At 44.7% G+C, this 24,391-nt stretch overlaps 1 protein-coding gene and 1 non-coding gene across 4 annotated transcripts; one reads left to right on the plus strand and one right to left on the minus strand.

The window, feature by feature from the left end:
- Positions 1 to 8,610: 8,610 nt before the first annotated feature.
- On the minus strand, positions 8,611 to 8,823 carry LOC121132941. Its single transcript, XR_005869659.1, has one exon. It is a non-coding gene; the product is annotated as a small nucleolar RNA U3 (small nucleolar RNA).
- An 814-nt stretch (positions 8,824 to 9,637) lies between these two features.
- On the plus strand, positions 9,638 to 19,482 carry Gtf3c6 (general transcription factor IIIC subunit 6). Of its 3 annotated transcripts, XM_040728173.1 has the most exons (6): positions 9,638 to 9,795; positions 10,140 to 10,220; positions 13,727 to 13,790; positions 13,880 to 13,924; positions 16,685 to 16,798; positions 19,061 to 19,482. In XM_040728173.1, the coding sequence occupies exons 1-6, from the start codon at positions 9,646 to 9,648 to the stop codon at positions 19,357 to 19,359; spliced, it is 753 nt and encodes a 250-aa protein (XP_040584107.1). In that variant the 5' UTR covers positions 9,638 to 9,645; the 3' UTR covers positions 19,360 to 19,482. The 3 variants fall into 3 exon arrangements, with proteins under 3 accessions (XP_040584107.1, XP_012971196.3, XP_040584108.1); XM_013115742.3 differs by lacking the exon at positions 16,685 to 16,798; XM_040728174.1 differs by lacking the exon at positions 13,880 to 13,924.
- The last annotated feature ends 4,909 nt before the right edge of the window (positions 19,483 to 24,391 follow it).

A 24,391-nucleotide genomic window follows, 5' to 3' on the forward strand; every position in this document is an offset into this window, starting at 1 on the left:
ACAAGCCTTTTGTACAGAACTCTGGAGGCAGAGGGAGGTGGATTTCTGTCAGTCTACACAGAAAGTTCTAGGCCAGCCAGGGCTACATAGAGAGACCCTATGTCAAAGACAAAAACAAAGCAAAAAACTGTGCATAGTGGTATGTTCTTGTAATCTCAGTGCTGGGGAGTGAGACATAGGATTTCTGGGGCTCACTGGCAAACCACCCTACTGCAATTGATGAGCCCTGGGTCCTAGTGAGATTCTGCCTCAAACACACAAAATGAGTGGAGCTGGCAAGATGGCTCAGCAGGTAATGGCACCTGCTGCCAAAGCTGACAGGCTGAGTTTGATTTCTGGGATGCATGTCCCAAAAATAGAGCAGTGACTCCGGCAAGATGACTTCTGACCTCCACACCTGTGCTGTGGTATATGCCCCCTGCCCAAACAAATAATAAAATGTAATGAAAACTAAGCATAACCAAGGTGGACAGGCTTCCTGAGAAACATCACAAGGCTGACCGCTGGCTGCAGTGTTGACACACGCGCACACAGAGCTGGGGGTGTGTTTCAGTTCCTAGAATGCTTGCCTGGTATATGTGAAGCCCTGGAGTGCTGGAACACACTGGTAATCCCAGAACACCTGGAAGCAGGAGGATCAGAAGCTCAAGATCAACCTCAACAATATAGCTAGGTGAGACCCTGTTTCAAAATAATAAATAAACGGTTAAAAGCAAAAAACACAAAATTTTATGCTTAAAAATTAGTCATATTTTTTCTCAATATATTTTTTATTTAAATTAGAAACATGCTTGCTTCACATGTTGATCCCAGCTCCCTCTCCCACCCCTCCTCCCTTGCTCCTCTACCAGTCCCCCAACCCCCAAAATTAGTCATATTTTTAAATTAACTTCTACTTCTGCTCAGCCGGCTTTAGAGCTATATCATCTTTGTGTGTGTGTGTGTGTGTGTGTGTGAGTGTGTGTTTTAAGAGCATAGATTCAGGGGCTGGAGAGAAAGCAGCTCTTGTAGAAGATCCAAACTCAATTCCGAACACCCATGCTAGGCCCTTCACAATACCTATGACTCCAGTTCCAGGTCCTCTGATGCCCTCTTCTGGTGTCCTTAGGCACCAGCACTCACATGCACATACCCAACACACACACACACACACACACACACACACACACACACACACACACAATTCAAACTTGGAAAACATATTTAAGAACAAAGATTAGATTAGGCTAGCTCCAGTAATGGAAAGTGTATTTTAAGGCCGTAAACGAGATCAGATTGCCAGAAGAAAGGAACAGCAGCAATATGGCTGGGAGTGGATGGGAACTAGCAAGTTCCACGCACATTTACAACGTGGGCTTCTGTGTTCCTCTTGACTGGCACAGGTTGGTAGTGCTCCTCACATGAGGGTGTGTGCTGCCATCCCTCGCTGTCTCTATGACAACGAGCCAACAACCCTTTACTCATACCTTAGGCTTTCTCATAAACTCAGCTGACTCATCCTCTCCTTTTAGCCAGGGTTTGAACTCCCCGCCCCACAGCAGACTGACTCTTATATGGCCCAGTCCAAATTCTTGTCAGAGGAAAAAAATGAATCTGACTAGGCCTGAGCCAGTTTTAAAATTTAAATGTCCTGGAGATTTTAAGCCACCAATTCAAGCCTTCCCAGGATCTGTTATTTAGTATTCTTGGGTAAGGCCTGAAAATTTGCATTTTTGACATAATCCCAGCTAATGTTGAATATAATGTCCTGGGAACCACCCTTGCAAACCACTGGCCTGGTTAATCATCTTTTTATCTGTTTAGACAGACAACTAGGGCAAGCTACCTCATGTTAGTTACCAGTGCTGTTCATCTGAGCTGACTCTCAGATTCATAGTTAGAGCTTTTCAATTCCTCCCCCCCCTTAATCTATTCTGTGCATTTATTACTAAATATTAAGACAAGGTTGCCTTTATTACAAATTTCTTGTGAGCTAGACAACCAATTACTGCCTTCTAACCAGACAACCCCAGATTTTACTTAGATTCTTTCAAGTTACCGCATTTAATCTCAGACTTGAGGCTTCTAAAGCTCTCACAATACCTGAGGCTCACCCTTGATTTTTTTTAAAGATTTATTTACTTATGTATACTGTGTTCTGCCTTCAAATATGCATATGCAGGGCACAAGATCTCATTATGGATGGCTGTGAGCCACCATGTGGTTTCTGGGAATTGAAATCAGGACCTCTGGGAGAGCCACTAGTGCTCTTAACTGCTGAGCAGATCCATCCCCTCACCCTTGCTTCTTTTTTTCTTTCTTTTTTTTTTTTTGGTTTTTACGAGACAGGGTTTCTCTGTATTGTTTTGGAGGCTGTTGGTCCAGCCCAGCCTTGAACTCACAGAGATCCGCCTGCCTCTGCCTCCCGAGTGCTGGGATTAAAGGCGTGCGCCACCACCGCCCGGCTGATCCTTGCTTCTTTAGGTCAAGTTAAACAATGATGTAATGAAGTCATCCACATGCATTCACATTTCACATTACATGCAGACAAGTTTGGAAGAGTTTCCCCAACACCAGAAAAATGAAAGAACTGTAACATCACAGAATTCCTGTAGAGATTATTCATAATGACTGCTGGACGGTTTAACCTCAAGGGATAGCTTTCATGTTTGCTGTAAGGCATTATCAGTTTAGGTCTAAATTGACTGTCCTATTTTTCCCCTATTCTAGCATTCTCAGAAGGATTCATGATACACGCAGAAAGGACCTACTCTTTTCCTCATACTCATTTCCATCAAGACTTCTTTTTTGTTTGTTTGGTCGGGTTTTTTGTTAGTTTGTTGTTTTTGGAGATACGGTTTCTCTGTGTAACAGCCCTGAAACAGGCATGCTCTGTTACCACCCGGCCCACTAAGGCTTCGTAGTTTTTCTTCAGTCCGAATAACTATTTTCAGCTTTGCTATAGGATCAGTCTGCACTGACAGTAATGCCTGGACCCTTGTCTTGGGGAAGGCACGTTGAACCTCCCTCAAGAGTTTCTCACTTTTGTTCTCTGCCGGGCGTTGGTGGCCCACGCCTTTAATCCCAGCCCTCGGGAGGCAGAGGCAGGCGGATCTCTGTGAGTTCGAGGCCAGCCTGGTCTACAGAGTGAGTTCCAGGACAGCCTCCAAAGCCACAGAGAAACCCTGTCTCAAAAAACCAAAAAAAAAAAAAAAAAAAAAAAAAAAAAAGAGTTTCTCACTTCTGTTCTCAACCTTGTGCTCTCACCCCTGCGACAATGTCCTGGTCGAGTGGAAAAAAGCTTCTTGGTACTAGGGTAAGGTCAGCTTTCTTAGATCCTTTGCTGACATGTCTGGCTTCTGAATCATCAGAGGACTCTTGTTCATAGTTCACTTGAGATCCCCGGGTCACACTTGAGTCAAACATCTCCCATGGCTCCACGGCAATGGATGGGCAGAAGCCTCAAAACTAGCTCCAATTAGCACTGCTTAGTACTGGGAAAGATGGAAGTCCAAACTCCATTAGCAAACGTGAAATGAGTCCTTCCTTCTTTTACTGGTCTCATCATGTAGGTAGTCCCTGTGCCTTACTGTTTGAGTAGGTGTGTCTCTGACACATCTTTTCTGATCCTTGGTCGTTGCCTCGTCACCCAGGGTCCTCTGGACCTCCCCATACCTGACTATACTCGGGGAGGCTTCCTGTGCTGAGTCACCCCACACACCACTGCCAGTGGTGTCTCCTCCACTGGCAGCCCTCATGCTTTATGACTTACAGAATACAAATAAGCAACACATTTTGCTTTTGTTATTTTATTTGACTTATAAAATATTCATTTTTGATTTATAGCTGTTTATGCGTACCTTCTGCATGCAAATGTCCTTGTGCCTGAGTGAGTTTATGTGTATCTTGTGCATTCAAATGTCCTCGGAGCCCAGATGGTATCATAGCCACTGAGCTGGAGCTGCAGGTGGCCGTGAGCCACCTGATATGTATGACTGGTGGGGTCCTAACTTGGTGCTCTTACCCACTGAGCTCTTAGTCTTTAAAAGCTGACATGTCTAGAAGCCAGGGGGCAATCCTGTGGGTCAGTCCTTTCCTTCCACTTCATTCCAGGATTGAACTCTGTTAGCTAGGTTTGCAATGGTAAGTGTCTCTACCTGTTGAGCCCCTGCTGTGGATATTAACTATGTAAACCAACCGTTACTTACAGTGCAGAACGATTGTTTAACTATGTAAAGGTGTGTTGCTTTTGTTCATGCTGCACTTGTTTAACTCTGTGTTGCTGTTTCACCTTGCCTGACTAAGGCACCTGACCGGTGTAATAGATCAACCAATAGCTTAGGCAGAGGAGGGTTAGGCAGGACTAGTGGGCATAGAGGGAAGGGGAGGCCAGCCAGCTGGGGGCCAGTTATCCAGACACAGAGGAAGCAGGGAAGCAGGATGGACGGTATGTAGAGGAAGTAAACAAGCCTCAGGGCAACACATAGGTGAATAGAAATAGGTTAATTAAAATTTAAAAAGCTAGCTAGAAACAGGTCTAATACTGAGCATTCATAGTTATTAAGTCTCTGTGTCATGATCTGGGGGCTGGTGGAACAAGAAAGCCTGCTACAGGCCACGTTACCGGTCCCTTAGTTTACTTTTTAAAACAAAGGTTTAGTGGGGCGGTGGTGGTGCATGCCTTTAATACCAGTACCCAGTACTCAGGAGGCAGAGGCAGGCCGATCTCTACAAGAGTTAGTTCCAGGACAGCCTCCAAAGCCACAGAGAAACCCTGTCTCAAAAAAAGCAAAATAAATAAATAAATAATAAAATAAAGGTTTATCATTATTATTATTATTTTGGTTTTGTTGAGACAGGGTTTCTCTGTGTAACATCTCTGGCTGTTCTGGAACTAGCTCTGTAGACCAGGCTGGCCTGGAGCATGCCTCTGCTTCCTGAGGGCTGGAAGCACCACCACTGCCCAGTTTTATCATTGTTTTTTCAAGACAGGGTTTCTCTGGGTAGCCCTGGTTGTCCTGGAATTAGTTCTGTAGACCAGGTTGGCCTCAAACTCAAGAAATCCATTTGCCTGTGCCTCCCCAGTGCGGGGATTAAAGGTGTGCTGTGACCATTTAATACAGTTGTGGTGACCCCCAACCGTAAAATTATTTTGTTGCTACATAATAACTGCAATTTTTCTACTGTTATGAATTATAATATAAATATCTAATATACAGGATACCTGATAATCACCCCCAAAGGGGTCATGACCTCTACTCAGAAAGGAAATACTGTGAATAATTGATGACCTGAGGTCTATTCCTGGAATCCATGTAAATGTAGGAGAGAAACTGCTCCACAAGGTTATCTTCTGACACCCACATTTGGATTGTTTCAGGTGTGTACCTAACACATGTGCACATACACACTGGTAATAAATGAAATAAAACATTTATATACCTGTAATTTATTTAGTTTGTTTTTCTGATGATTGAACCAGGTCTCCACACATGCTAGGCTATTTCCTCCTCTGAGCTGCATCTCATTGTACATTTGAGACAGGGTCTAACTAAGTCACCTGGCTGACCTTGAGGTGCCCAGACAGACCTTGAACTTTGGATTCTCCTGCCCCATATTCTGAGTACTGAGCCCTTCACTACCAGGCCCAATTACAAAGCCTGCTTTATTTATTTATTTATTTACTTACTTAATTATTGGCGTTTTGAGACAGGGTTTCTCTGTATTGTTTTGGAGGCTGTCCTGGAACTCGCTGGCCTTGAACTCAAGGAGATCCGGCTGCCTCTGCCTCCCTAGTGCTGGGATTAAAGGCATGTACCAACAACACCCCGCCATTTATTTTTTAATTACTTAAGTTTATTTTATGTGCTTTGGTGTGAAAGTATCAGATTCCCTGGAAACGGAGTTACAGACAGTTGTGAGCCGCCATGTGGGTGCTGGGAATTGAACCCAGGTCCTCTGGAAAAGCAGCCAGAGGTCTCAACTGCTGAGCCATTTCTCCAGTCCCCTGCACCATATATTTTTAAGCAATATTGCAGTATTTCTCAAACTTTTTCACAGAAGTGCCTCTAACAAAGGAGACAAGTTTAAAAGGGGTGCAGGAGAATGCACTTATGGAATATAGCTCTGTGGTGGTTAGTAATAAGTCTTTTGCCCCCTCCCACATAGATTTCTCCACCAAAGCAGCAAGCCAGACCAAGCCAGATTGAAAAAGTGAAACAACAGGTTCATTTGAACAAAGCAACTCCCGGGCAGGTTGTCCAGTCCCAGAGAATGTAGGCTGGAGAAGCCACACCCTCAAATAAGAGCAGGGAGACTTTTATAGATTGTAGACATGGGGTGATGATGTTTTAGCCACAAGCTGGGTTTGTGCCCAAGTATGGTCAAAAGTCTCTTTAGACAAAGACTTGGGTGGCAACTTCAGGGGAGGAAGCCGCAGTACTGCCAAGAATTAGGAACTAGGCTTTTTGGCGCCTTGCCTTTGTTCGGAGACTGAGTGGGCAGGATTCAGAGAGAGAGAGAGAGACAGGAATGGGGCTTCCCGGATCATGCAGGGGTGAGCTGGAGGTTCCAATGGAACAGTCAGTTTCAATTGTCAGCTTAATATAATATAGAATCACATAGATAAAGGGATTGTGGAGATTGGTTGTCCAGTGGACATGTTCATGGAAGATTGTCTTGGTTATTTGATTGATGTGGGAAGGTCTATCCTTGGGCAGTACCATCCCTAGGCAGTGACGTAGAATACATGTGCATGAATTTCCTACGAAGGGAGCAGGCAAAATCACGTTGGCCTAAGTACGGCCATTTTGACTCCAGACTCCATTTTACCTGTAGAGTGAAATAAGCTCAGGTTTCCAAATCTCAGGGAAGCTGAGAACTTTCCAATAGCTGACTAACCTCCTCCTTAAACCACAGAAGTAGTCATTATGCATCTTTAGTTCTCTAGAAATATGGTTGTTCCTAACAGCAGAAAGAACAAATGGATCCGATTGGTTGGACTGAAGGCTTACATTCTATGTCTATTGACAATGATGGAATACACAAGGAAAGTCCCTGACTTTTGATTCCTGATTGATGAAAACTGTAACTGGCAACAAATATCTATTATTTTTGTGCTTGTAAACGCTGCTTCTGCCCCTGCTTGGGGCTGCCAGGAGAAACAAGGCCCCCGAGTCCTTGTTCTGTGACCATTATTGATCAGCGAGTGACCCGATTATGTGGAGATCATTAAAATCTTTGGAACCCACAGGTGTTTTCTCTCTTCTTTCTCATAGGGCACAGTGGGCCTCCACCTTTCCTGAGTGCTAGATTATAGGCACGTGCCACATCGGCCAGTTTCTGAGACGCTGAAAATCAAACTCAGGGCTTTGTGCATGCCAAAGAACTCTACCAAAAGAACTACTTTTCCAGCCCCTGGAAGCAGCCTGAGGTTCTTGTCTTCACATAGCAGGGAACATTTTTATTTTAAGGGAGCGTCTCGTGTAGCACATTCTATGTAGCCGAGGATAACCCACCCCCACTCCCTCTGCACCCCTTGAAACAGGGTTTCTCGGTGTAGCCCTGACTGTTCTGGAACTCCTTCTTGTAGATCAGGCTGGGCCTCAGACTCACAGAGACCTGCCTGTCTCTGCCTCTTGAGTGCTGGGATTAAAGGCGTGTGCCACCAACTATGACTACTTTTTAGAAAGCTGGAATGCTTAGCATGATCTCAGTATTTTGTTGTGCATGGCTGTGAGCAAATGGCTCTAGTAGATGACCTAGTAGAGTAGTTTCAGCTCGGTTCCTTAGACCAGGGCATCAATACTTGGGAACTGGTAGAAAAGCGCATTTATTATCTGGAGAAGCCTTCCAGTTTACTGTGATGCAGCTGAAAATTGAAGATGTTTTAGTTATCCAGTACTTACTTAGTAGTCGCCCCGCCCTGCCCCTGAACCAGGCGAATACTCTACCACTGAGCTACATTCCCAGCCTTACACACTCGCGTTTTCTCATCCAAGTAAGGTACACGTTTAAAACAAAAACGTTCTGTCCCTGAATGCAAAACTCTTTTTTTTTTCTTTTTTGGTTTTTCGAGACAGGGTTTCTCTGTGGCTTTGGAGGCTGTCCTGGAACTAGCTCTTGTAGAGCAGGCTGGCCTCGAACTCACAGAGATCCGCCTGCCTCTGCCTCCCAAGTGCTGGGATTAAAGGCGTGCGCCACCAACGCCAGGCTGAATGTAAAACTCTTACATAAGTGAAAAACGTTGTTTTCTGGAAGAAGACTTCAACCCTAACGCTATGGAATATAACTTTCATATAGGCTTAAGAGCAATATGGAGCAGACCGGTAGGTCACTCGTCGCCCCCGCGTGGCAAGTCTAACATGTCGCCCAGTAGCATATCTAAAAATACTCCTATCAGGAGGCAATGGCACGCGGATCTCTGTGGGTTCGAGAACAGCTTGGCCTACAGAGTGAGCTGCCGGACAGTCTCAAAAGCCAGAGAAAAACAAAAATAGCACCAGTTTAATATATACAAAAGGCACAGAGAAACACTTTATCGATAGGCCACATGACCCAGCAGTATTCAAAAACACCAAGTAAGGAAAAACAAAAAGGTTTTACTGATATTGAACCACCAATAAAAAGGAAACCACTCAGACTGCTTTCTCCCCCTCTCACTCTCCCGAGGGAGAGAAGAACGATCATCAATGGCAAATAGCGGTTGCAGAAGCAACACTAAGAGCCGGCTTCACGCTCAGGGGAGAAAGCTCCGTCTCCTCCTCGTGGTTTCGGGTGCTCTACACAGTCAGAGAAACTTCTCTAGTAACGAACTATAGAAATGATCCCTGAAAGTATAGTCTTAACTCTGCATCGCCAACCGCTGACAAGTCACATTCCCGAGCTCATTTTTTACTAATGGTGACATTACATCAATACATTCGCCCTCCCAACGCCGGTAACATTCCCTAGTAAGAAACAACACATGCATGCATTTACAAAGATGTGTTTGTGTGTTACTTTGAAAAAAATCCTAAACATTATGAATTGTAAAGTAATTCATATTTAAGTTAATTAACATATTACGGATAACAGCCAATCAGACGCTAGTGTCTTCAGAAGCCCTAACAAAACCACTTCCGGTCCAGTTTAAAGATAAAGGATGTGTGTGGCTTCTCAGATTGTATTTTGTTCTTTGAAACTGGTGTTGCTTGATAACCTTTGCTGTCCGAAATCCACCCCAGTCTCTCCAGTGGCACATGCGGTGCCATCAGTGTTGGATTCATCACGCATACATCTGATACTGTGTAGCCGGCCTTGAATTTGCATTAATAATCCTGTTTTAACACCCCCACACACCCCTGCTAAGAGTGGTCGGTATAGGCAAACCATTCCAGAGAGCTCGAATTGATTCTGTAGTCTTAAGTGCGGCATGCAATGTATATGAGGTTTTGTTTCTAGAATTGAGAATTTCAGTCAGTTGGGAGGTGGAGGCAGATGGTTGCGTGCATCTTCAGCTACTTAGCTGAGTTCAGGGCAGCCACTTTCTCTAAAGGGGAATATATCTAAATTCCCCAAACTCGAAAGGTGGGCAGAATCTTCACGTGGTTCTCCGGCGGAAGTCTGGCGCCGCCGCCATCTTGCTTTCTGGCGAGGCGTCTGTGCGTCGTGAACCGCAAAAGCCGGATGTTGGACGCCGCTGCCCGTATTCAAGATGGCGCCCGAGGGTGGGCGTGGCCGGTGATGGCTTCTCCGAGTGTGCGGGCAATGGCGTCTGCAATGGATCCCAGTTGGGAGAACGAGGAGGAGGACGAGGAAGAAGAGATAGAGGAGGCTGTAAGCGTGGGTCGAAGGCCTGCAGCATCGGCGGTCATGGCTGTGCCAGCCCCGGGTGGGGAAGGGAGTCCGGATGCAGACGGCGGGAGGGAGGCCCGGAGACAGCGCGCTCGCTTTCCGACGCTGGGGCACGAGAAGTGGGGGAGGTCGAACCCCAGTTCTCGTCTACCCATTCTAGAAAGAGTAGATATGGTCTGGGGGGTTCTGAGGGTCGTCTGCTTCCACCAGAAACTAGATCAAGTTTTCGCAGAGGCGGCATCATTAAATCGGGATTTGGGGCATTTCTGTGTATTGTCTCTTACTCACTGGCCGAGTACCATGTTAACTTTTCTTTCTTCCATCAGGAGCAGTTTGTTCTGGTAGAATTGTCAGGAATTATTGATTCAGACTTTCTCTCCAAATGTGAGAATAAATGCAAGATTTTGGTGAGTGTTAGAATTTGGGGAATGTTGTAGATTTTCTTTGCTCTCTCTTTCCTTTTTTTTTTTCGTTTCCGTTTCTCTGTGAGGCCCAGGCTCTCCTGGAACTCTCTCTATAGACCAGGCTGACCTTGGAACTAAGAAATCTGCTTACCTCTGCCTCCTGAGTGCTGGGATTAAATGTGAGTGCCACCATTACCTGGAGTTTTTCTTAAAGTTAAAACACAAATAAAGGTGATACATTTGTCCACAAAGACATGCTCATTCCACCTTACAAAGCTCAAGGATCATTCCAGAAGAACAGGGTAATGGGTGATTCTATGGGAGTAGAGAAAATGCCTGCTTCCTTGCCCGAGCAAAGTAAAGAGCAAAAAATAGCCAGGTGTTGGCTGCGCTTGCCTTTAATCCCAGCACTCGGGAGGCAGAGGTAGGCGGATCTCTGTGAGTTCGAGGTCAGCCTGGTCTACAAGAGCTAGTTCCAGGACAGCCTCTAAAACAATACAGAGAAACCCTATCTCGAAAAACCAAAAAAAAAAAAAAAAAAAAAAAACAAAAGATGACATTTTGTATGGAACTTTTGGGGAGTTTTAGGACAGAAGCCTCATCAAGTGCTAAGTGCTATCCCTAAGCGGAGCCTGTCTTTTCTAGTGGGCATAGTCTCTCCGTCCTCCAGTGGTCCCACAGTCAAGAGTACTAGTCTGGACCCAGACTCTGGTCTAAGTGTGCCCGGCACCCACATCTCATGCCTCACTCAAGGGTCTGCCCATCACTGCAGGCAGTGTCTTGGAGTGTCTTAATTGCTCACTCATGTCTCCCCCATCAGACTACAAGGAACATTGTCAGAGCAGACTGTCCGGGTACACCCCATATTGCTAGCACTGGAGAGCCTAAGGCAGGCAGATCAGAAGTTCAATGTCATCCTTAATGACAAAGAAAATTCCAGGCCAGTTTGAGCTGCAGGAATCCCTGTCTTTAAAAAACATAAAGAAGCTGAGTAGTGGTAACTCACGCCTTTAATCCCGTCGAGGATTAAGCCTGTTCTACAGAGTGGGTTCCAGGAGAGTGGGGGCTACACAGAGAAAAAACCAACAAAACAAAACAAACAAGCAAACAAACAAACAAAAAAATTCAGTCAAGCAACCAAACAATAATAAAAAGAAGACACAAATTAAAGATGGAATTATTGTTATCAGAGTTTTTTGGCAAGATTCCTGTCTCCAAAATTTCCAACCAGCTACTTTCTGCCACCCACCCCAACATGCCAGTAAGAGATGAGTTATGTGGTCTACATAGCAAGTTCTAGAACAGACAGGCCTATATAGAGAGAACCTGTCTCAAAACAAATACAACAACAACAACAAAAACCCCATCCAGGAATGATGGTACATACTCTTAATCTCACCCATACAACGATCTCTATGAGTTTGAGGACAGCCTGGTCTACATAGTAAGTTCCAGGACAGCCAGAGAAACACAGAAACCCTGTCTCAGATACCAACCCCCCCCCCCCAAAAATAACCTTGTAAAACCAAAACCAAACAGAGACGAGTAGTGGATAAGGGCAGTGAAGGGAGATTTAACCATTGTGGTCAGGTTGGAAGGACAAGAACTTTGAAGTTCCATAGTAGAACAGGTGACCTTGGCCAGGCCTGTGGTCCAGTTGATCATTACTTTGTTTTTCTGGAAAGGGTTCTAGAGAAGTTGTCATCATTGTCACCTGAAAGGGAGGGGGGGGGGCAATATGGTTGCCGTGCGATTACTGTTCCTGCTCTTGGGTCTACCTTTACATTCTGTCATGGGTAACTTCCCTCATTTGGTCAGTGGTCATTCAAGGTTTATGTTGTTTGGGGTTAGTTCAGGTCCCTTGTCATAAAACTGTTTATTGATCAATCCCAGGTAATTGCAGAAGAAAGTAAATGACATCAGAGAAAAGTTAAAGAGGCCAGGGTAGAACCAGAGATGGACAAAATGGAGTTAGGACAGTGTGTGGTGCCACCTATAGAATTATTAGGGCATATTGGGAATGTATGTTGTTTTGGAAAGTGAGATGGGAAGGGAATGGGGTGAAAGAATTTACCAGAAATCCTCAGAAAAAGCTAAACTGGAGGAGAGGGGAAGTTACCTACTAAGAAATTGGTAAGGCCAGGAGGAGCCTCCATCCCCATGGGAACAAAGACATCTGAGGTGAGAAGCACAGACTTTCAGGCAGAAGCTTTAACTGAAGGAAGAACATTTAGGTTGAGGAGAGGAGACAGCATTGATGAGATAGATTCATGGTACCCAATGGAAGGGACATGATTGGCCTTTTACCAGGCTGTTAGAGTGTCTGGGGCTCAGTCATTTGGCATTTGTCCACGAGACTTTTAAATAAATCTTCTCCTGGGGCTGGGGAGAGAGGTCATCTTTAAAGAGTGCTTACTCTTCCAGAAGTCCCAGGTTCAGTTCCCAGCACTACATCAAGTTTCTCACAACCACCTGTAACTTCAGTTCCAGAGCCTCCAACAGCCTGGACCTCTATAGGTATTTACACATATGGTACACATAAACTCATACAGGCACACACATATACACAGTAAAAATAAACCAAAAAAAAAAAAAAAGAGGGGGGAGGAAAACCAGATGTGACAAAAAACAAAAGAAAGAGTAGAATAATTGTGTACACAATGGGTTTCACTCTGATAATCTTATACATGCACATAATATACTTGATCCCATTCATCCTTCTCCCCTCTGCCTTCCTTTTCCCCAGGATAGCCTTGAACTCAATTCCTAGCTAAGGCTGTTCCTGAACTCATGATTCTCCTACCTCTACCTCTTGAGTGCTGGGATTACAGCTATGGCCACCATACTGGACATTGCTCTTCTCCCTCCTTCCCTCCCTCCCTCCGTCCTTCCCTCCTTTCCTTTCTCTTTTTTTTTAATAAGATTTATTTATTTATTAATACAACATCCTGCCTCCATGTATGTCTGCACGCCAGAAGAGTGCGCCAGATCTCATTACAGATGGTTGTGAGCCACCATGTGGTTGCTGGGAATTGAACTCAGGACCTCTGGAAGAGCAGTCAGTGCTCTTAACCTCTGAGCCATCTCTCCAGCCCCTCCTTTCTCTTTTTTAAAAATTACATTTATTTTACTTATTTTTGTGTGTGGCTGTGTGCATATCATGGCGTTCCATTGAGGTAAGAGGACAACCTGTAGGAGTCAGTTTTCTGCTTCCACCATGTAGCTTCTGGGGATTGAACTCAGGCCACCCGGTTTGATAGCAAGCATCCCTATCTGCTGAGTGATCTTGATGGCCCTTAAGGGTTTGTTGTTTGCTTTGATTTTTGAGCAGAGAGTCTCATATGTAGCCTGGGCTAGCCTGTCTTCTATGTAGACTAACTTGGCATCAAACTCACAGATGGCCTGCCTCCTTGCTTTCCAGATGCTGGGATTAAAGGCATGCCCCACCACCTCCCTGCTCCAAGGGCATTTTCTAAAGGTCACATTTTATGCCCTTTGATCTGTTGTAGGGAATTGACACCGAGAAGCCCATCCTGCAGGTGGACAGCTATGTGTTTGCTGGCGAATATGAAGGTAGGAGAATGCCAGACACACAAACCCTTTTCATATGGCTTTCAGAGCATCTCTGCTCTTCCCTAATTCACCTTCACACTTTCCTGCAGATACTCTTGGGACCTGTGTTATATTTGAAGAAGGTGTTGAACGTGGTAAGTTGTTGCTATGCTAGACTGACTTTTTCTACAGATTATTTCAAATTTACTGTGTATTTTGCTTTTGGTTTGTTTGTTTTTAGGACACAGGGTTTCTCTGTGGCTTTGGGGGCTGGAGAGATGGCTCAGCGGTTAAGAGCACTGACTGTTCTTCCAAAAAAATTCTTTTAAAAATACATTATGTGTAATAAATATTAAGATTGAATATCTCAGGCTGGGCATGGTGGTGCATACCTTTATCCCAGCACTTAAAAGGCAGAGACTGGTGGATCTCTGAATTCGAGGGCAGCCTGGTTTATAGAGTGGCTTCAGATCAGTCAGCATTATGGTAAGACCCTGTCTCAAAACACTAGTAATAACAATAATAGATAATACATCAGGCTTATGAGGCGGCTTAGTGGTTAAAGTGCTTGTTGCCAAGCCTGACAGCATAAGTTCAATCCCTGGGAACCACACAGTAGAAGGAGAATACCGACTCACGGTGTGCACTCCTGTGCACATACAAACACATAAAAAATGTAATGAAAAAACCAAGCTAAGTATCATGTACCCACTATGTAATTGTATTAAATCCTCCCATCTTGTCAATTGACTTGAAATATAGTGTAGAGTGTTACAGGAGCTGGATCTGGTAACATAGGCTTATGATCCCAGTTACTCAGGAGGCCAAGGCAGGAGGGTTGGGAGTTCAAGGCCTGACTGAGCTACACAGTGAGATTCTGCCTCAGAATCAGAAAGTTCCATCTTAATGGGAGGATGCTGGTGCCCCCTGTGGGGAATCTGTGTTCAGTCCCTAGTACCTCAGAAAAGTCCCCAGCATACGAGCAAGCCCCCATGTGCTCAGTTCCCTAACTTTGTCTCTAGAAATAATTACTGCTTTGAATTGGATGTTTTCTTTCCTGTACCTCATTTTATATTGCATATATATGCATTTTCAGACGTGAGGCTGGGGTTTAGCTTTGTGGTGTCTTGCCTACCGGCATGAATTTAATCACTAATACCGTAAAACAAAACAGAAACCAAAAAGTTTATATAAATTATAACATACCGTACAAGATATTATGTAGTTTTTTTTAATTTAGCTATATTTTCAGGTTTACACCTGATGATATATAGTGCGAGTTTATTTTCCTGTTGCATAGTACTCCTTTTGGAGACTAGTATATTCTGTAGTTTGTTCCTAGTGTGAGTATAATGTTGCTTCCCAGTTCAACTGTGTAAAATCCACCAATAGTTAATAGCTTCTATTTTTTTCTTTTTTCTTTTTTTTTTTTTTTTTGTTTTGTTTGTTTTTGTTTTTCGAGACAGGGTTTCTCTGTGGCTTTGGAGGCTGTCCTGCAACTAGCTCTTGTAGACCAGGCTGGCCTTGAACTCAGGGATCTTTCTGCCTTTGCCTCCTGAATAATCTTCTATATGTTAGGTAATGTTCCAAAGGATATAGTCATTTAATCCTTACCACAGTTCAGTGAGCAAGACACTTTTTTCTGTGTTTGGAAGTAGCCTCGGTACAGGGTCACTTGGAATTCCTCTGTGTATCCTAGGCTGGACTTAAATTCTGCTGTTGTCTTATCCTCCAGGTGACAGGATAGGTACTGCTTTCATGTTCGTTCATAGTTGGTGGAAGTATAGGGGTCAGTAACACTCTCAGACTCATGGGAGTGAGTGACAGGGCCAGGGTTTGTATATAGCTTGGCTAATTTTCTCTTGGTGACGTTGGGAATTTATCTATAGCTTTGCATATGCTAAGGAGCTATGCACATCTTCTAACTGGCTGACCTCAGATTTGTGATGCTCCTGTCTCAGCCTTCTGAGCACTTTGCTCTACAACTATGACTATCTTAATAGTCTTAACTCTACTGAATACCTCGCCATAAAACTGCCACCATACATTTTTTATGTGTATCTTTGTGTGTATAGGTAAAGCTGCCTCCAAACTTTATACCTAGAACTAGACTGAAGAGCTAGGGAAAGAAAGAGATTTAGTAAGAGGGTGGGGTTGTAACTCTCCCAGAACATTTGCTTACCATGTGTGAGGCCTTAGCCACAATTATCCAGCCCTAGAAAATAAACATAAAAGGAGAGTTGGAGGAGAATAAAAATGGAATGTGTGGTATCTTCAACTAAAAGAGCAGCTTGAGCCAGGTGAAATATTAAATATTAACAATAGCTGGGCTTCATAGGGTTCAAACGGATAGATGTCGTCATGTTCTCTCTTGACGGGTAGCAAGAGTTCACACTTGGCAGAGCAGTGTGTGGAAGTTTCTGGAGTTCCCTGTCTTTGGTCCAGAGTCTCATTGTTTAACTGCCTGGGTCCACAGTCTTTTAAAAGTTGTAGTTCTAGGCAGCAATGAGAGCAGGTTTTTTTTTCACTGGTTTTGTAATTGGGAGCACCCCCGCTGAAACCTCTAGCTTCAGTTAGAGCATTTGATTCTGGTCCTTCATTTGGGTGATGGAATTGTAGACGGCCCTGCAGGGCAACTCCTGACCCCTACTTCCCACGTTGGGGCTTGAGTCTACCCTGCTGTTCCTTTAATCTCTTTGTTTTCATGTTTCTGTTCTTGGAGCTGTTTGTCTGAGTCTATTGTTCCTTCAAGTGACAATGTCATCTATCATTCTTTGTGTGTGGGACAGGAATGATAAATTACAGTGTAAACTTCCTGTGCTGTCTCCATAGGAAATAGTTGAGACTGACTCCCTCAACTTGAGTGCTTGATTTGATGGCATGGAGCAATATAATAAGATCACTTTATATCCTAGTGGATCCGGAAGGGAATGACAAAACAGTGCTGAAATACAAATGCCACACGATGAAGAAACTCAGCATGACGAGGACTCTTCTGACAGAAAAGAAGGAAGGCGAAGAAAACATAGGTTTGTTCGCTCCATTCTTTGAAGATGGGTGCTCTTTGGCTGGGAATGTAGCCAAGTGGTCAGGAGCATTTGCCTCGTGTTTGTAAGGCCCTTGGATCAATGCCTAGTACTAGCCAGATGTGGTGGCATATGCTTGTAATCCCAGTGCTTTGCGGGTTGGGGGAAGGCAGCTGAAGACCAGGAGTTCAAGGGCAGATTCAGCTGCTTGGCAAGTGAAAAGAAGTGAAAAGAAGATAGTAGTTCAAACACTCTGTCACAAAAACAAAAAAGTCCTGAGTGAGTGAGTGAGTGTGTGTGTGTGTGTGTGTGTCTGTCTGTCTCTTTCTCTCTCTCTCTCACACACACACACATACACACAAAAGAAGTTAGGTAATCTTAGTGTAGGCTTTGGCAATGGGTGATCAGGATATTCCTTGGGCTTTATAGAGATGACTATATTCATAAACTAGAATATATTAAAATTGAGCATTCCTCTAGGTGTGTGGTTCTTTTTGGTTTTTGGAGACAGGGTTTCTCTGTGTTGTTTTGGAGGCTGTCATGGAACTCACTCAGTAGATCAGACTGGCCTCGAACTCACAGAGATCCGCCTGCCTCTGCCTCCGGAGGTCTGGGATTAAAGGTGTGCACCACCACCGCCTGGCCTGGGTGTGTGGTACAGTCCTAGGACATGGGAGATCAGGCCAGGCCGAGAGTTCTTCCTTGTGCCTTCATGCCACAGACTCCCATTGCCTTCTGATGTCCCCCCACCCTTCTGTTCATGCCTCTCCCACCGTCCCCTTTCTACTTCATATCCTACATACACATTTAAATGTGGATTCCACATACGCGCGAAAGCATGCAATACTGTCTTTCTCATCCGGCCTGTTTTGTTTAACAGTGAGTTCTAGTTGCATCCATTTTCCTACACCTGTCAATTTAATTCTTATTTGTAGCTAAATAAATTATATTGGGTATTGTATATGTACCACTTTTTTTTAAAGACAGGATTTCTTACAGCCTGGACTGGGTGAATTTCTCCTCCTCCTCCTATGGCTACCGCCTTAGTTCTGGAATAACAGGCGGGTACTGCCTCTCCCTTTCTAGGTGCTGGGTAATGTCTCAGTAGGCAAAGCCCAATCCTCAGCACCTTTGCAGTGGCCTGGGGAGGTGGACACAGGAGGACAGGCTTGCTGGACAGTCAGTCTAGCTGAACCAATGAGTCCCAGACTCAGAGAGAGACCCCCTTCTCACAAAATCAGGTACAGAGTGATTAGGGAAGATGTCCATGTCTACTTTTGGTGTTTTTTTTGTTTTGTTTTGTTTTGTTTTTTTGACTTTTGTTTTGATTTTTCGAGGCAGGGTTTCTCTGTATTGTTTTGGAGGCTGTCCTGGAACTTGCTCTGTAGACCAGGCTGGCCTTAAACTCACAGAGATCCGCCTGCCTCTGTCTCCCTAGTGCTGGGATTAAAGGCGTGCGACACCAATGCCGGGCTGCTTTTGGCTTTTATACACACATGCGATGTGTATGCACATACAAAGAAATAAAAGTTTAAAATTTTTTAAATTGTTATTGGCAGCCAGGGGGTCGTGCAAACAAGGATATCAGAGGACAGCTCTGGGGGATGAGTTCGGTCATCGCACTGTCTGGGTCTGGGGAATCAAACGTACTTCAGGCTTCCTTGGCAAGTGCATTTACCCGCTGAGCTTTCTTGATGTCCTTAGATAGATAGATAGATAGATAGATAGATAGATAGATAGATAGATAGATAGGTAGGTAGGTAGGTAGGTAGGTAGGTAGGTAGGTGAATAGGTATGGCATAATGGCCCTTGCCTCTAATCTCAGCACTCAGGAGACAGATGCAGACAGATCTTTGTGAGTTTGGGGCCAGTTTGATCTACACAATGAGGACTACATAGTGAGACCCTGTCTCAGTTGAAGATAATGTAAGATAAAATAATTTTGGAGGTGCTTGGCTTGGAGTAAAGATACTTCAGAATGAACTTGAGGCATGCAAAGCTATATCCTCCCTGCATTTGTTTATCCTGTTGATGTATCTTTAGCAACATACATACTCCTAGTGTGTATCTGGGAGTGGGACAGCTAGACCATCTAGTGGCCTCTTTTTCATAAGGCATTGTCATACTGATTTCTGTAGTGGTTATACAGATTTACAAACCCACCAGCCCTGAGTAACAGCTCTTCATCTGCGCCCCATTTGTTGTCACTTAAGAAAAAATATATACTTAACTGAAATTTCTGTTTCTTACCTCTCGCCCAATTAGATGGCGTAGAATGGCTACAGATGAAGGATAATGATTTCTCCTATAGACCCAACATGATTTGCAGCTTTCTGCATGAAAATGAAGATGAAGCTGTAGCGCCGGCCCCCGAGAAACCCGTGGAGTTGGAAGACCAAGAGACCCAAATGAAAGGCAGCACAGAGCAGACGCACGAGCAGGAGACAGGGCAGCTCCTGGAAGCAGGGGAGCCTGGTCCTCCTGGAGATACCCCTGCTGAGATGGACAGTTCTGTTTTCATGGGAATTCAAGATGGAGATGTTTCTCAAGACAGCCAGTCATGAACTTAGAAAAGAAAAGGTCTTGTGTACAATAATTGCTGTGTAGCTTGCAGTTGGTTCACCATTCTGTTGTTGCCGTTGGCAGTGTGCATATTTCCAGTTACAATACAATATAGTATACTAGAATCATGCAGGATCAGACAGGAATCCAATTTTTAAAACTATCACTCAAGGGGCTGGAGAGGTAGTTAAGGGCACTGGCTGCTCTTCCAGAGGACTGGATGTGATTCCCAGTGCTTACAAGGCAGCTCACAGCCGTCTATAGCTTCAGTTCCTGGCCTCCATTGGCACCAAGTTCTCTCCTACCTGTCTGTGGGTTCTGGGAATCAAACTCAGGTCATCAGAACTACTGCAGCTAATGCTTTCCCTGGTGGGTCATCTCACAGCTCTCTGTCTATCTACCTACAGGTCCCATTTAAAAGTGTTTGTTTATGTCTGTGTGAGTGAGGATTGTGTTCACCATAATCTGACCTGGTCCCTAGGAGGCCAGAAGAGCCACTTTTGTTTTTTTTTTTTTTTTTCTTTTTTCTTTTTTCTTTTTTTTTGGTTTTTCGACACACGGTTTCTCTGTATTGTTTTGGAGGCTGTCCTGGAAAACTCTCTGTAGACCAGGCTGGCCTTGAACTCACAGAGATCCACCTGCCTCTGTCTCCCTAGTGCTGGGATTAAGACATGCGCCACCAACACCTAGCCAAATTTTTGTTTCTTAGAACTGGAGTTAGAAGCTGGGCGTTGGTGGTGCATGTCTTAATCCCAGCACTCGGGAGGCAGAGGCAGGCGGATCACTATGAATTCGAGACCAGCCTGGTCTACAGAGAGTTTTCCAGGACAGCCTCCAAAAGCCACAGAGAAACCCTGTCTCGAAAAACCAAAAAAAAAAAAAAGAACTGGAGTTAGAGATGGTCATGAGCCGTGTGGATGCTGGGAGTCAAAGCCCAGCCCTCTTTAAGAGCAGTAAGTCCTCTTAACTGCTGAACCATCACTTGCCATTCTTCCTATCCCCACCCTCCTTTTGTTTTCTCTTCCTCTTTTTTTTTTTTTTTTCCGAAACAGGGTTTCCCTGTGTAGCTTTGGAGCCTGTCCTGGAACTAGCTCTTGTAGACCAGGCTGGTCTCGACGTCACAGAGATCTACCTGCCTCTGCCTCCCGAGTGCTGGGATTAACGACGTGAGCCACTGATGCCCGAGTTCCTTTCTTTTTTTAAGATTCATTGCCAGGCAGTGGTGGTGTGATGGTGCACGCCTTTGATCCCAGCACTCAGGAGGCAGAGGCAGACAAATCTCTGAGTTTGAGGCCAGCCTGGTCTACAGAGGGAGTTCCTGGACAGGCTTCAAGCTACAGAGAAGCCCTGTTTTCGGGGGAGAAGAAAAAAAAAGATGTATTTATGTATTTATTTTGTATTAGTGTTCTGCCTGCATGTGTCCCTGCAGGCCAGAAGAGGGCACCAGATCTCATTGTAGATGGTTGTGAGCCACTATGTGGTTGCTGGGAATTGAACAAGTGTTCTTGTGTTTAAAAGTCATCTTGCACAAAGAAGCTATGAAGGGCAGAAGCAACAAGACAGTAGGTTGGATTCTGAAAACCAGTGATGCCCTGGACTGCTATCAGGCAGAGGTCAGCAAAACTACTACCTGGAAAAAAGACCTTGTGGTGTTTTTTTTTTTTTTTTTTTTTTTTTTTAGCTTGGGTGTCAGGATATAATCCTGGCTGGCCTGGCACTTGTTATGTAAACTAGGCAGGCATCAAACCAATAGCGATCCGCCTGCTTCTGTCTCTCTCTTGAGTGCTGGGATTCAACAACTGACACATGCCCGGCTGATCTTGAGTTTTCCTTTCAGTACTTCAAGAAAATAATGGAATGTCAAGTGTGATTCTAGCAATATTATGATAAAAAAAAAGGCCCCTTGCCCAGAGGTATAGCACAGTGGTAGAGTCATTACCTAACATCTGTGGGAGGTGTAGCTCAGTGGTAGAGTCATTACCTAACATCTGTGGGAGGTGTAGCTCAGTGGTAGAGTCATTACCTAACATCTGTGGGAGGTATAGCTCAGTGGTAGAGTGATTGGTTATCTAGCATTCGTGAGTCTCTGGGTTTGGATGCTCAGCACCACCCAAACCAAAAGATACCTGATAAGGAAGATGGGTAGGTATTATCAATTAGACAATATGGTCTGTCCGGGTGGTGGTGGTGCACACTTTTTTTTTTTTTTTTTGGTTTTTCAAGACAGGGTTTCTCTATGGCTTTGGAGGCTGTCCTGGAACTCCCTCTTGTAGACCAGGCTGGTTTCGAACTCACAGAGACCCACCTGCCTCGGCCTCCTGAGTGCTGGGATTAAAGGGTGGTGCACACTTTTAATCCCTGCACTTGGAAGGCAGAGGCAAGCGGTCTCTAAGGGTTTGAGGCCAGCTTGGTCTATAAAGGAAGGGTTTGAGGCCAGTTTGGTCTATAAAGCAGTTTCTGGGACAGCTAGGTGTGACACAGAAAAACCCTGTCTAAAAAAAAACAACAAAAGACCCATGGTCTGGAGAGCTGACTTGGCTTAAGAGTGCATGGTGCTTTTGGAGAGGATCCAAGTTCAGTTCCCAGCACACATAACAGGCAGTTCACAAATGCCTATACAACTCCAGCTCTAGGAGAGCCAAAGCCCTCTTTTTGGGACCCCTTGGACATACGTTCACATTTGTAAGTTGTGTGTCTGTGTGTCCCCTGTCCCAGACAGGGTTTCTCTGTGTAACAGCTCAGGTTGACCTCAAACTCACAGAGCTCCACTTGCCTCTGTTTCCCTAGTGCTGGGATTAAAGGCATGCACCACCACCCGGTTTAAAACTACCCCCCACCAGGGTTTCTCTGTGTAGCTTTGGAGCTTGTCCTGGCACTTGCTCTGTAGACCAGGTTGATCACGAACTAGGAGATCTTCTTGCCTCTGCTTCCCAAGTATTGGGATTAAAGGTGTGCACTGCTACCACCTGGCTTTTGTAAATTTTGAAAAAACAACAACATGATAGGCTTTGGAAGCCTGGTACTGTGATCTATAATCTCAGATGCTTGGGAGGCAGAGGGAAGAAGACTGATGAGAATTCAAGGCCTGCCTCCGTTACAAAATGAGTTCAAATTAAGCCTGGAAACTTAGTGAGGCTTGATGAGGTTCTGTCAAAGTCCCTATAAAAGGATTAAGGATGTAGCTAACTGGTAAAGCACTTGCCTACCATGCTTGAAGCCCTAGGTTGAATCTCCAGTACCACCAAGGCAGGAAAATAGTTATCAGAAAGAAGAGCTGGTCAGGGCCTGGTGGTGCAGGCAGAGGAAGGACATCTCTGAATTCATTGCCTGCCTAGTCTATATAACAACTTCGGTGCCAGCCAGGGAGACATAGTGGGGTCTCAAAAGAAGCACAAACGTGTATTGTGTGTGGGGACAACTCATGGGTGTGAGCCACCCGATGTGCTATCAATGCTGGGAACCAAACTCAGGTTCTCTGGGAGAGCCCAAGCACTCATAACTGCTGACCTCAGATCGCTAGGTGTGGCAAGAAGCACCTATACCCACCGAGCCATCTCCCCAGCCCAGCCTCCATTACTTTAACATTTCATGTTTGGTTTCCATTTTTAGTTTATTGCAAAATTATGTATCACATAGTAAGCAGTTAATAAATAATATGCAGGGATAAAAAAGCCTTTTTGAGCCTGGTGGGGCCGGCACATGCCTCTAATCCCTGCAGAGGCAGGAGGATCTCTGAGCTTGAGGGCAGCTTGATCTACAGGTTGAGTTCCAGAACAGTCGAGGCTATACACAGAAACCCTGTCTCAACCATGCCCCCGCCAAAAACCAAATAAAAACAAAAAAACCAACCAAACATTTTTGAAGGCTGAAAATCAGCTTTAGACTGAAGAGAAAGTCTTCTGATAGTCTATTGTTTTGTTTTGTTAAGACTTATTTATTATGTATACAGCATTCTGTCTGCATGTATGCCTGCATGACAGAAGAGGGCACCAGATTTCATTATAGATGGTTGTGAGCCACCATGTGATTGCTGGAAATTGAACTCAGGACCTCTGGAAGAACAACCAGTGATCTTAACCACTGAGCCATCTCTCCAGCCTGTTGTTGATTGATTGATTTATTTATTTATTTTTATTTGTTTGGTTTTTCCAGACAAGGTTTCTCTGTGGCTTTGGAGGCTGTCCTGGAACTCATTCTGTAGACCAGGCTAGCCTCGAACTCACAGAGATCCGCCTGCCTCTGCCTCCCGAGTGCTGGGATTAAAGGCGTGCACCACCAATGCCCGGCTGTTGTTGATTTTTTGAGACCAGGTTTCTCTGTATTGTTTTGGAGTCTGTCCTGGAACTTGCTTGGTACAGCAGGCTGGTCTTGAGTGCTAGGAACAAAGGCATGGACCACCAACACCTGGCTGGCAGTCTGTTGTTAATTAGAATGGATGTACAGACCTAGATAAAGCAGGTCCAGAGTTAGCAAAACAACAAACCCCTGCTTGGTGGTTCCTGCCTATCACCCCAGCACATGGGAGGCTGAATCAGGAAGATTGCTGCAAGTTTGAGACCAGGCTGGATTACAGTGTGAGATCCTGTCCCCTAAAAAAGGACAAAAACCCAAAACCCATTATTTCTCCCAAGACTAGAAGCTGTGAAATACTACCAACTCTGTCATTTGTATTTTGTTTTGTCTTTTTAAAAGCTAGTTATGCCACTGGAGTGAAACTAATCGGTTTCTTCTAGTCTTACTTCCCTCAGAACTTTTTTTTTTAATTTTTATTTATTTATTTATTACATATACAGTGTTCTGCCTACATGCCAGAAGAGGGCACCATATTGAATTGTAGATGGTTGTGAGCCACCATGTGGTTGCTGGGAATTGAACTCAGGACCTCTGGAAGAGCAGTCAGTGCTCTTAACCTCTGAGCCATCTCTCCAGCCCAGAACTTAACTTCTTAAGTCAGATACATGGAGCTTCTATCGAAGATCAGTTCCCTGAAGGACACCTATGCAGTGTCCTCCATCTTAATCCACTTCTGATACT

The sequence above is a fragment of the Mesocricetus auratus genome, unplaced genomic scaffold (genome assembly GCF_017639785.1).
Source record: "Mesocricetus auratus isolate SY011 unplaced genomic scaffold, BCM_Maur_2.0 Super-Scaffold_100018, whole genome shotgun sequence".
Classification (NCBI taxonomy): Eukaryota; Metazoa; Chordata; class Mammalia; order Rodentia; family Cricetidae; genus Mesocricetus; species Mesocricetus auratus.

Coding starts and splice junctions, on each gene's coding strand:
- Gtf3c6 (XM_040728173.1), top strand. CDS start 9,646: ATGTTGGACGCCGCTGCCCGTATTCAAGATGGCGCCCGAGGGTGGGCG. Junction 9,796..10,139: donor AAGAAGAGATAGAGGAGGCT/GTAAGCGTGGGT, acceptor TTCTTCCATCAG/GAGCAGTTTGTTCTGGTAGA. Junction 16,799..19,060: donor GGAAGGCGAAGAAAACATAG/GTTTGTTCGCTC, acceptor TCGCCCAATTAG/ATGGCGTAGAATGGCTACAG.